We start from the raw sequence: 12,748 nt of genomic DNA, 5'->3' as shown, positions 1-12,748 counted from the left end.
AAAGCTAAGCTAAAGGACGCCAACGCCGAGGTGCGAGTGCCACTAAGAGACAGCTAATTGAAATATTCTGGTCGCCTGCCATTTTTTTCTTCTTTCCTTGCTTCGCAGAAATGTGACTGAGGGCTGCGTACGAGATTTTCATGTAGCAGGAAGGCTGAAATTGCATTGACGATTACCGTTTAATTCTTTTATTAATATTTAGTTCCTTGGGACCAGTATTTACCTTAACTGTACGAAAACTTTCGTCCTTCTTTGCAAATTCGCACATACTTCTCGTTCTTCTGCAATACGCACGTAGTCGTCCAAGTCGCCCATCAGTACGATTGGCACCTTCACTTTTCTATTATTCCGTGAAATGAAAAAAAAAAAAACGCCATATCCACACCTGACTATCAAAGAAGTTTGTGTACCGCTCTAGCAGGGTTTGGGTTTCAGCCAGCAACTAAGTCCAGAAATTGTGCTGAACAGTCGGGAACAAAATCATTGATGGCGATATTAAGATAAACAACGCGCACATATATATATATATACATATATATATATATATATATATATATATATATATATATATATATATATATATATATATATATATATATATATATATATATATATATCGCATGGCGGGATAGACGTAGACTCCGTGCCACTCCAGAGCTTCCAAAGCGTCGCGGCGCGGGAGTTCTCACGCACGGTTGTGGGCCAGCGCGGGTTCGTTTTGCAAGCCCTCGAGAAATTTCGTCCCCATGTGTGCGGGGAACCACGTGATATATTGAGAACCGGGGCAAGCCTTCTTCTCTAGAATTGGTGCCGTCTCTCGAGCGTGGTTACCCGATTCGAAATTTCTGATTGCGTCTTTGGAGAATAAATGCGCACTTATGTGGAGAATAGCACTGACTCCTAAATACTAGGTGGCATTCAACATTAAACATACAACTCACGGTCGAGGATTGTGTAGCGGGCTTCACAGATAGTTCGGTTTTTTTTTTTCAGACATGCATGGAATCGAGCGTGTGGCAGGAATGCAAAAAAGCGTTCACGGTCGTCCTTGTAGATAATGCTACGATCCGTGCATTGGTAAGGACAAATATTAGCTATATATTTCAGTGTTTGTTGGCTGTCGCAACACAACATCGGGAATGGTTTTCTAAGTATCCTTACATTAGATTTCCAGGGAAACGATTGAAATTGAGTATACAATAAACCGCAGTTTTGCGGCCTATCATTGATACGTACAATAATTTAAATCTATTCACCGTCATAACAACTTATCGATGACAAAGCTGTACGGCTCGCCGATTCAAATGAAGAAAGCACTACGATTGTGGGCAGCAAAGTCTTCGATTGTTGAAAACTACTACAGCGCCATTGCTGGTGCTAACCCATGTACTAGAGTGTACTAGTGTACGCATGTACTAGTGTACACGCACGTAATCGGACTGAACAATTAGCGACAACAGTCGAAACGTTGCAGCACCTACAAGCGTGCCTTTCGCGGAATGGCATCTGAAAATGTCACGTTGTTGCGATGGCGGCCTCCATGCTAAATGCCGACTGTGAATTATAGAAAATATCACGTGACCCAAGGAAAGCCATAAGCAAACGAAATCATATCCAGCCATGTATAAGAGATGACTAATGATTACAACAGTTAATTCAAGAGTGATGAGCGATATGAATGATGTGGGTTAGGGCGGATTAAGGCGTATTAAAGATAAGTTGAATTAGGCTCAATTAAGCTTGGTTAAAATGAATTTGGATGATTATAATAGATCGAGGAGAATTATGATGGATTGAACCGGATTAGGGATGACTAAACTGGATTAACACTGCTATTCTCTTGCACGTTATCTTGACTTGAACGTTAACAGGTAAAAACGATCTGCGTAAAAGGCATTGCCATTTTCCGCATATTCATCTCTCCAGTTTTCTCGTGTTCTGTCCCCAATACGCCATTGATTACTGTATCCTAATATGGATTTTTTCTTGGCAAGCATTAACAGTGTAAACGCAGTAAAGTCATGAAATATTAGGATAGCTTAGTCACATCACTTTCCATGGAATAACGCATAACTCCGACTAACCAGTTTTCGTGTGCTTTGTCATTACCGAAGTCCAATCGCACTAAAGCTGTGCCCTTATCAGTAAATAATCCTAGGGAAATCGCGGAGAACCCTTCACTCGTTTCACAGCACTCATACTCTAGTACTGTACGCGTTTGTTTATTATGAAGAGTATCACTGAAATATGAAATTCCATCAGAAAGTTCTATTCTACATAAATTATTTTATGTAGGTCTGGGACCCTATAACATGAAACTATTCGAATGTGCGTTTATTACCATTTTCTGAAGTCCAAATTTACGTAACCGCCGACGCAAGTATCAGGCGGTATGACCGGCAGCGTTGCCTGAGCAACCTACTAAAACCTTCTCCTCGTTTATAGAAGATGATTTTTGCTTGCTTTCAAAACGAATAACATTGCATACATTAAGCGGCTTTTCTTACCAAATTAGCTGTCAAGATGCGAGAAGTACGATCAAGTGGAGAGGGTTTTGATGGGGCCGAGCCAGCGCATTTAAAACAGATAACCGGATGAAGAGGGTGGTGTCGGAGGCTGCGATTGGTTTACTTTCCCTTGCTTAGCTTGCAGTGGCTTGTATAAAATTGCGGCGGCGTGCAACGTACAGTTAAAAATTTCGCTAAACCGGATCCTCAGCAAAGAATGGTTGGCAGAGCAATGTCGTATACGTGCCTAATTGGATCGTTAACGTTACACAGTCACACAGTTTTCTTACACACAAATAAACCCGTGCTCTCCGACAGGTCCGAGTAGCTTGTGCGATCGGCGGCAACCATCTTCTATTCCTTTCGGAACGGCGCAGTCTTTGGCTATTCAGAAAAAAATCTGTTTGTCCGTAATATTATTGTATCTTTAACGCGTACACGTCACTTCGACGCAATGGGTTTTCGCGGTTTCGTCAAGTCAAGAGACAGACTGGTGATGTGTGTGTTGCGCAAAACCTTTTCGACCAGTAGCAGTGGGTTAAGGCGAAAAGCTGCCGAATCAGACAGGCAATGAACTATTTGATACCGCGGAGCTATCCTCAGGACACCCTAACGAGAGCCAGTTGTAACCGCTGGCCGCGCCTACGTACTGCACAGAACACTGTGATGCTCCGGCCTTTCCTGGGCCTTCTGGATAGCCTGAGTTTACATTCGGAGTACCGTGTTTCTAATGACCTCCTCCCATCCGGCTTCGCTGAAGAGTAGGTCGTTAGGCAACGCGGGACATCGCCAGAGCATGCGATCCATAGAGCAAAAGGTTTCACTACAGTCGGGACAACCAGGGTCCACATTCGGGTATATCATACTGAAGAAGCCCCGCGATCAGAAAGATTCCGTCTGCAACATTCAAAGAGTAGCTGAATGACCTCTACTGAGCTTTGGGTGAGGAAGAGGATAAGCTTTCCTGCCAAGTTGGTAATGTTTAGTAATTCCATTAAATGTTAGAAGTCAATCGTTCTGGTGAGTTCCTTCCTGCCCCTCCGGAGCCTCCAGACCGTTGTGGCGCCTGAGTTCTCGTGCACGGTCGTGAACCAGCTCGTTGAGGCTTGGGAAGCCGTCGAGAACGTTAGTCCCCATGCGTGCGATGAACCACGTGATATAATGAGAACCGGTGGAAGCCCTCGTGGCCGCCTCTCGAGCGACGTTACCCGATTTGAAAGCTGACTGCGTCTCTCGAGTGGGTGTAAATGTAGAAACGCTTTAGGTCACACAAGGCTAGTGCAACCGCGATTTGCTCTGCGATACCCGCGGTGGCCGCTCTTACCACGGCGGGGGACCGACGTACCCCCCGCCCATATATATAACCGACAACGCGAACATTCGCCTCTTGCTGTACTGCGCCGCATCGACAAAGACCGCGGATGCTATGTCATCCCTAACTTTTTTCAAGATGGCTCGTGCCCGGGCTTTACCTTTACTGTCGTTATTCTGGGGATGTACGTTTAGCAGTAAGGGCCTCACCAGATATGTCGCCCCCGTGTCAGTGTTATGCACCGGTCCTCCATTATCCTAGGAGTCATAGCAACCTCAAGGATTCGCCTGCCTTGGCCTTGGCTCAGTAGGATAGCTTAGTCACATCACTTTCCATGGAGTAACGCATGAGTTAAAGCGACTAACCAGTTTTCGTGTGCTTTGTCATTACCGAAGTCCTTACCACCTGGGCAGTGACATGCGCCTCTATGATCTCGTCTATGTTATTCAGCATCCCGAGTTGATCTAGCCTGTCGGAGCTCGTGGCAATGGGCAAACCTAGAACTTTCTTGCTCTTGCGCACGAGTGTGTTTTTACTTGGACCTTCCGTTTTGGTCCATGCTAGAGCCGACGCCACATAGTTAATGTGGCTCATGAGGAACGCGCGATATATCCGAAGGAGGTCGTCATCACTTAACCCCTTCTTTCGGTTGGACTCCTAGCGATTAATGTCAGCATATTCTCCGTCTTGGTTGTAACGTGGGTATTAGTTCTGGCATTACTGCCCCTCGCGTCTAGGAACAGGCCTAGGATCTTGACTGAGACCACTCACAAAATTTTCTGCCCATTATTCGCCAATAATACCACGGGTAGTTGGCTGAGGGGTGTCATACCCCTAACACCCTGCCTTGCGGGTCTATAAACACTTGCTTCCCGGGTTGGGACACGAGTCAGCCCGGTGACCCAGTGCTCCACTCACGTAGTAGACTTCTGTGTGGAGTCTGTAGAGCGTGCAACGAAATACGCTCGCGCAGCATGCCACAGTCTTTTTTGTTCGGTCTAGTCATGCATGATCAGTGTGCACACATAATATCAGTTTGCGAGTTAAGGCGGTTTTCGTGACGTCGCGTGACAGACAGGCGAAAGGGGGAGGGTCCAATATGTTTTTGACTAATTGTGGAGGGCTGATTGCAGAATTGGAAATGGAAAATTTCGGAATATTTTTGACGTTATAACGCCCCTATTCATTTGTTGTTGCTATTTCATCAACGCATAATATACTATTCAGTCGATGGATAATATTAATACATGTCTGTACTTTCAGGTGAATTATGGAAAGTTGAAGAAGATCAACACCTTCGCGATTTTCAGTGCCCACTACATCTCATGGACAGCCGCGCTAAACCGACAATTCCAACTTTTGAATTTTACGTAAGAAAATATATTATCACACTCACTTAGAAATTGGCTCACAGCTTTATTACAGATATGATGGAAAAGATCTGCTCAGTGTCTGTTTTTATGTATAGGCGATTCGATTTAATATCTTTGCACACATTGTTGTCCTGCTTCCTTCAAGGCTTGGGCATTTTCACTTGTTCCTCCTTTTATCACCTGATGTCGGAATAAGATTATCCAACTATATCTCTTACTTCGCGGTACTGTATTATACATTTCGAACTTTGGTAGTGATACGTTACCTTTAAGCATTGTGAAAACATTAACAGATCTATTTAATTACATTTCATTCATGCTGTTACGCTGGACTTTTGCGAGTGGTCATTGACATTTGAAATCGTCGTGCTTTCTGCCTGGTCACTTACGTAATAGATCTGCGGAAACCCGCAAGCTGGAGAGAATTAATAGAGAAAATGAGACATCCACTCAATTGTAGCAATTGCGACAAAGGAAACCTACACGGGTTTCACGAAAGAAAAGCCTCCCAGGTAAAGAAAACTTCGTCCTGGTCCGGGGCTCTTGCCCGAGACTACCGCATTTCCGGGGCAGCTGCTCTATCATCTCATCTAATCAGGCGGCTAGCAGATCGCTGGGCGAAGTCGAATTGATCAACTTGAAGCAAAGGCATGAGTTTCACGCAGTAACTGCGGATATCAGCGAGCTGGAGAGAAGTAATTAACACAGCGAAAATTAGACATCAATTGTTTCGAGGAACCCGTATGAGTTCGCGTTGTAGTAATTGCTACGATTTGGTGGATGTCTTGATTTTGCCATTATTAACTGATCAGTTAGACTACATTCCATTTCTCTTAGCGTAATAGTCCCATTTTTTTATACTGAAATAGAAGTAATGTCACCGTCTGCATTGAGGAAAATGTATACTTAAGCAATGCTCAATAACATTAGAAGCGGTAGGTCTTATCCCTTTCCTGTCGACGCATAAATATTGCAATTCTGTTGACGCATTAGCAAAATGAAAATTCTTAAGCTTATATGGAACACGTTGTAGTTATTTAGAATATATGATCGGAACTAACCATGCATCAATCCTTTCGAGACGATTGGCGACTTTGTTGCTATCAGCAGTATATGATAGGGTCAGAGCGCATTTAGTGATAATGTGCTTTGTATTGTCACACCCTTGAAAGCAACGTTGGCGAATAGTTATTATTAGCCACCAAATACCTATTGAGATGAACACAGTGGCCAAAGGTGACTTAAAAACTTTTCCCTCGAGAACCCCGCATACACAATTGCAAATGAATTTTTGACAAGCTGCCCATAGCCAGTGGCAGAGACCTTGCTACCCAAGTAGGCGTCAATGATGTTCATTACTCAGCGCCCCATACCACGTGGCACATACGCAATGACCCAAGTTCGTGTCAGAATGTTGATTGAGCACAACTATTCCAGCTCCTTTATTGAATTCGTTGAGCACTCGCTCATGGACTGCAAGGCAAGCCAACTGCATTGCATTATTGGCGGCGCCCCTCGCTAAGCACCCTCTTCGTTTGCTCGCCCATGCTGGCAATACGCAACACTTAGTCGCTCTGCTGAATTGTGGCGCATCGTAGAGGTTCCACTCTGCCTGCGGCTAGGCCTGAAGGCGAGTTCCGGATCTAGCCCCACACAGTCGCTCCGGAGCGCGGGAATAGTAGCTACGTCGGGTTCCAACCAAGAAGGCAACCAGTGGCGTCAACTGCAACAACGTTTATTGCTACAAGCCATAAAGAAAAATAGCAGAGGGAAGTCCTCTCTAAGTAGTAAATAGGCTTGCCTCGTTCCGTGGTATTGTAAGGCAAACGACGTCACTGACGGGCTGCCGCAGGTAATCCGGTCCGGCAGATTAGGAGACGGGCGTCAGAGAGCGAGGATCAGCCCTGGTCATCATCATCAGCCTGGCTGCGCCCACTGCAGGGCCGGATTTCACTAAGATGTCATTACCTCGCGCTTGTTCCCTCACCCAATCAGCTCTCTTCTTATCCGCCTTAACGTTATACCCATCATTCTTCTTTCCATAGCTCGTTGAGTCGTCCTCAATTTAAGCAAAGGCCTTCCCGTAAGCCTCCAGGTTAGGGCCCCGTAGGTGAGTACTGGTAAGACACAGCTGTTCTGCACTTTTCTCTTGAGGGGTAATGACAACCTGCTGTTCATGATCTGAGAATGTCTGCCAAACGCACCGCAGCCAATTCTTATTCTGATTATTTCAGTTTCATGATCCCGGTCCATGATTACTACCTGCCCTAAGTAGATGTATTCCCTTACCACTTCCAGTGCCTCGCTACCTTTCGTAAACTGCTGTTTTCTTCCGAGACTGTTAAGTATTACTTAGTTTTCTGCAGAATAATGCTAGCGCTCGTTTATCCCCTGGCGGAACGATTTCAGCTTCAACGGGTGCAGGTTTCCGCCGCTTCTAGGATGAAACATGGCGTGCGGACGTCTATGTATAGCTTTCATTGATTACGAGAAAGCCTTTGGTTCAGTCGAAACCTCGGCAGTCTTGCAGGCACTGCATCATCGCACTGCAATGCGTCGTAAGGGCAGCGTCTGCTTAGCCATGTGAGTGATGCTGAGCAGGTAATTGGAAACGACACTGCAATAATCGTCAACCGTACCGATCTTCTTAAAGGCAAATAGGAGCGTGTACGTCATCCTTTGAATAAAACGTCCACGCGCACCCACGTAGGCACACACCGCGTGCGGTACGAAACGTACACAAATACACACAGTGCAAGAGGCAATCACGGCGTTGCGAACGACAGATGGGAGAGGCGTACTCCCGCAAGTTGAAGTTTGCCCCGCATGCGGCGTTTTCACGTCGGCGCATCTAAAATCCCTTGATAATTTGAAAGTAGCGACAATCTTTGAACTCTACCGCCACCGCGCGACCTCCTCGCCTCTTCCTCGCCTCCTCCTCGCCCGTCGCGCGTTCTCCGCGGCAACCAGTTTTGCCCCCGTTTTCCTGCACGACGATTGGTCTCCCTGCAATTGCCCTTGGACACGCGCGGATCTTGAGTTTTGCTTGTGTTTTTCTTTTTCGTTCCCACCATATTCCTCCTGAGCACGGCTGGCTCGGCGCTTTAGCTCGGCGTAGCGAACGTTGTGCGCTGTGTTTTCTGCTCTATTTGCTAGCGCTATGCCGGGCTGTTGCGCATATAACTGCCGCAAGAAGCCTGAAGATGGTTATGCGGTTTTTATGATACCACAAGGAAAGCGTGACTAAAGCCCCTGAATCTCCCAAAGTAGCGCCATTCACTTCCCTCCTCCTCCGCTCGGCGTGGCCTCGACGGTGGCGCCGCCGGTGGTGGGCTTGCCGTAGCAGACGACGGCTAACACGCTACGGGAGGAAATCCGCAGAAAAGTTCGTTCGAGCCCTGCGGAACAGTTTTTTCAATCGAGATCTTTCTTCGTCAGTCGGTAACTGGCCTTTAGAATTTCATGTTGGAATTGCGGAAGAAATAGAGAAAAGGACCATTATTCAAGGCGTATTTAAAGCGTAAAGCGCGCGACGTTGAGAGTTCGTGTTGCTGAAACACGACGCAAGCTCGCGGTGTACTCAAACACGCGCGTAATTACCAAAGTTTCAGGTGTTGACAGCGTAAAAGTATGTGTACGTGGTTTCGTAGGTTCATTTACGTATACGTGCAGGATACTTTTGTTCGGCCGGTGCGTGAGAGATTGCTGACCGCACACAGCCGGGATGGCTGTGTGCGGCTGTGTGAACAAGTACTGCTCCAGGAGGGCACATGTAATGGCTAACGGAGGCCTCTGAAGAGCTAGTGACATTACAATAATGCAGGCGTCGCAGGGAGTGTTCACATGCAAAATTGGCTGTCCGCGATCTTATACCCCCTTGGCATGCACAGTCTACGGCGAGCCCCATCCAGCCCTGCTTCTAGCTTTGGTGTTCCCGGTGCCGCTTTGGTGCCCTGGAGGCGCCGTCAATAATACAAAATAATGACAAGGTGTTACAACTAGTAAATAAAATTTATTGAAGAAATACAATCGCGCCGAGGCGCCAACTTCTAAAGCAGCGCTAGCGCGCCCGCGCGAGTATTATGAAACGCCATCGAGGAATTTACCGGCCCACGTACGACTCTACGATCAAAGTGCACGTTAAACATCCCCAGGCAAGCTAGATAAAGTTATCCGGAGCCATCCACTACGACCTGCATCCTAGCTTTAGTCGCTTCGGAACGTTAAAAACGTTAATCACCGCAAACCAAATCAATACATGCGAGCGTACATTCGAAGCTAAAATTAGACTGCATCGTAAGTCATACTGAGCCTTGCAAAAGCGTCGAGAATGTGCTAACTTCTGGTGGAGCTCAAAACACACCCTGAATAAAGTCGCTTTTATGTCACAGGCCAGCTGCAGATGCGTGCATTTCACCGCAAGACGAAACTACATGAAAAAAAGAGAGCACATTCCACAAAAAAAAGTCAAGCAACGCGCTAAAAACCACGCAGAGCATGAACACACACTTTTTCGAAGCGGAAGGCGTGAACTAGGCTCGAAATAAGAGGTTGTGAGTAGCCGTGGCCCTTACTCACTAAGCCGTGCGTTCTTTGCCATGTTTGGATCGCACCGCTGGTACGATCTGTTGGGAACTCGGCGCTGACGCCCGTGGTTGTACCTGGGTCGCAAGCCCCAAGGGTAGCGTTGGCCTGGCGGCCTGGGGTACAACTGGAAGCATCCGAAGGTCCCGGCAAAGCGTGAGTCAACTGGTAACAACAAAACAACTTGTTTATTTTAACATCGCAAAGAGTTGGCGGTCAGGTTGACCGAAGTAGAGAGACGGGAGAGCACTTTACTCAACAGAAGAAATCGGAGCCCTCCTTTTGGCGTCCGGGGGCAGCTGTTTTTATACTCTCGCAGTTGAGGGCAAGAAGGAACCCCTCAAAAGACGAGCACGTGAATGTACAATGGGCTAATGGTGACGCACACTGTCGTAGCGATGCCGTAGCACCATGTCGAGCACGATCTCGTAGCACCCTGTCGTAGCGCTGCCGTAGCACCATGTCGAGCACGATCTCGTAGCACCCTGTCGTAGCGCTGCCGGTCGGGCACAATGACTGTAATGAGAGGATGATCCCTGCTTTCGCATCGCCTGGTTCGGGCACAATGACTGGAATGAGAGGGTGATCCTTTGCGGTCGCATCGCCGCAGTCGCGCCTGGAAACACCTGGCGATGAGCGTTGCGGTGACGACGATCGGGCCAAAAATGTCTGCCGCCCCGCCGCAGTCGCGCCGGCAAAACCACGTGTCGCAGGCGAAACGCAACAGACCGCCCCGCCGGGGGAAGGAGATCCCGATGGACAGGGGACTGCATCCGCTGTCCGGAGGGATGTCGCTCGATGATGCTCATAACCGAAGTCGGGCGTCCCTCGACGTTTCTTGAGCGCAGCGCACAGAGAAGGCCTCGTTCTCTAGTTCAGGTTCGCACGGGACACTGCAAAGTGACTTCGGGAGAGTTCACATTTTTGTTCTCGTTCCCGGCAAGCGTTAGAACTACGCTGAAACTCAACCGCTCAGTCAGCAAGCACGGCACAACCCTCACTAAGCCCTGCCAGGCTCTTTCCCCTTTTTATACCACTGCCTAGTTCCTTACAGTAGTCTAGCATCACTCAGAACGCGTCCACAAATTGGAAAATTGCACTAGAAAGCATATCATCACTTTGAAACACTAAACAAAAGCAATATGTTAAAAAAAATCCTGCCTCAGGAAGAAAAACATCAGTAACAAACAATTTTTGAGGCTGATTCCTACGTTAGGGGCTTCGACTTAAGCCATCGGCGTTACCGTTGAGACTCCCCTTTTTGTAACGCACCTCAAAGGAATATTGTTGTAAAGCGAGGCTCCAGCGCAGGAGGCGGCCATTTTTGGGAGAGATGGTCTGCAGCCATTGGAGAGGGCAGTGATCCGTCTCAATGATAAACCTCGAGCCGGCTAGATAGCATGACAATTTCTGAACGGCCCACACGAGACACGCACACTCTTTCTCGGTGGCGCTATACGCCTGCTCACGACTGGTCAGCTTACGACTAGCATACAGGAAGGGGTGTTCTACTTCTTCATTTTCCCGTTGGCACAGTACAACGCCCATGCCTCGCTCACTAGCATCGCACTGAACGATGAACCCTTTTGTATAGTCTGGCGATCGTAGCACAGGCTGGCTTGTTAGGGCACTCTTTAGGGCGTTAAACGCTCTTTCCTTTGTCTCGTCCCAGACGACTGTTTGGGGCTCTGTCTTTCTTAGAGCATCCGTCAGGGGAGCCGCGATATCAGAGTACCTAGGGATGTACCTCTGATAGTAGCCGGCGACACCCAAGAACGACCGAATATCGGTCTTTGTGCGCGGTTGCGGAAAGTCTCGCACAGCGGCCACTTTTATTTCAGAGGGGCGGCGACGACCCTGACCAATCACGTGACCGAGGTAGACAACCTCGGCCTGTGCTAACTGGCACTTAGGAGCCTTTACTGTCAAGCCCGCTTCGCGCAGGCGGGTTAGCACTGCCCGCAAGTGTGCCATATGCTCAGACCAGGATGCGGAGAATATCGCTACGTCGTCTAGATACGGTAAAGCGAATTCTTGCTGTCCCCGCAACACTTTATCCATGAGGCTTGAAAAACAGTATGGCGCGTTCTTCAAACCAAAACTCAACACTTTAGGACGGAATGTTCCCATTGGTGAAATGAACGCCGCATACCTACTAGCCTCTTCTGTAAGTGGAACCTGCCAATAACCCCTGACAAGATCTAGGGTGGAAACAAACTGAGCGCTACTAACTTTCTCAAGGCGCTCCTCGACGTTAGGGATCGGATAAATTTGATCCTTAGTGATGGAATTAAGCCTGCGGTAGTCGACGCAAGGACGAGGTTCCTTGCCCGGTACCTCAACTAAAATCAAAGGGGAGGTATAATCACTCTCACCTGCCTCAATAACACCGAGCTGTAGCATTTTCTTTACCTCCGCCTCCATAATATCGCTCTGGCGGGGTGACACCCGATACGCCTTGGATCGTACTGGCTCTGGGGAGGTAAGTTCTATATCATGAGTAAGTACAGAAGTCCTACCAGGCCTCTCAGAGAACAGACCTTGAAACTCTTGTAATAGCTGGTGTAGTTCGGTTTTCTGCTCGGGCGACAGCGGTGCTTTACTGATAAGGTCAATAATGACTTGACCGGTGTCTTCCCTGTTCGTCACTGAGCCTAGTCCCGGAAGCTCGACCGGAAGCTCTTCAGGAACGTTTACCATCATGCACACCACTGCTTCCCTTTGTCTATAAGGTTTGAGCAGATTACAGTGGTAAACTTGCTGTGCTTTCCGCTTTCCTGGCAGACTTACCACGTAGTTAACGTCCGACAGTTTCTGAACAATTCGTGCTGGGCCCTCCCACTGCACGTCTAGTTTGTTGTTTAGCGATGTGCGCAATATCATGACCTCATCGCCAACCTCAAAACGACGGGCCCTGGCTGTCCGATCATAATAAACCTTGGCCCTCTGCTGGGCCTTTGTCATTGCTTCAC

At 47.8% G+C, this 12,748-nt stretch overlaps 1 protein-coding gene across 1 annotated transcript in view; it reads left to right on the top strand.

Annotated features, from left to right (window-relative positions):
• The window catches only part of LOC142592761 (uncharacterized), a 205,765-nt gene that overhangs the window by 113,199 nt on the left and 79,818 nt on the right, over nucleotides 1-12,748 (top strand). Inside the window, exons 13-14 of the mRNA XM_075704421.1 lie at nucleotides 994-1,077; nucleotides 5,083-5,189. Of these exons, the coding sequence (XP_075560536.1) occupies nucleotides 994-1,077; nucleotides 5,083-5,189 (191 nt within the window). The remainder of the gene's footprint in view (nucleotides 1-993; nucleotides 1,078-5,082; nucleotides 5,190-12,748) is intronic.

The sequence above is a fragment of the Dermacentor variabilis genome, chromosome 9 (genome assembly GCF_050947875.1).
Source record: "Dermacentor variabilis isolate Ectoservices chromosome 9, ASM5094787v1, whole genome shotgun sequence".
NCBI classification, from domain to species: domain Eukaryota; kingdom Metazoa; phylum Arthropoda; class Arachnida; order Ixodida; family Ixodidae; genus Dermacentor; species Dermacentor variabilis.
The sequence above is the reverse complement of the archived record's forward strand: the minus strand, read 5'-3'. Positions and strand labels throughout refer to the sequence as shown.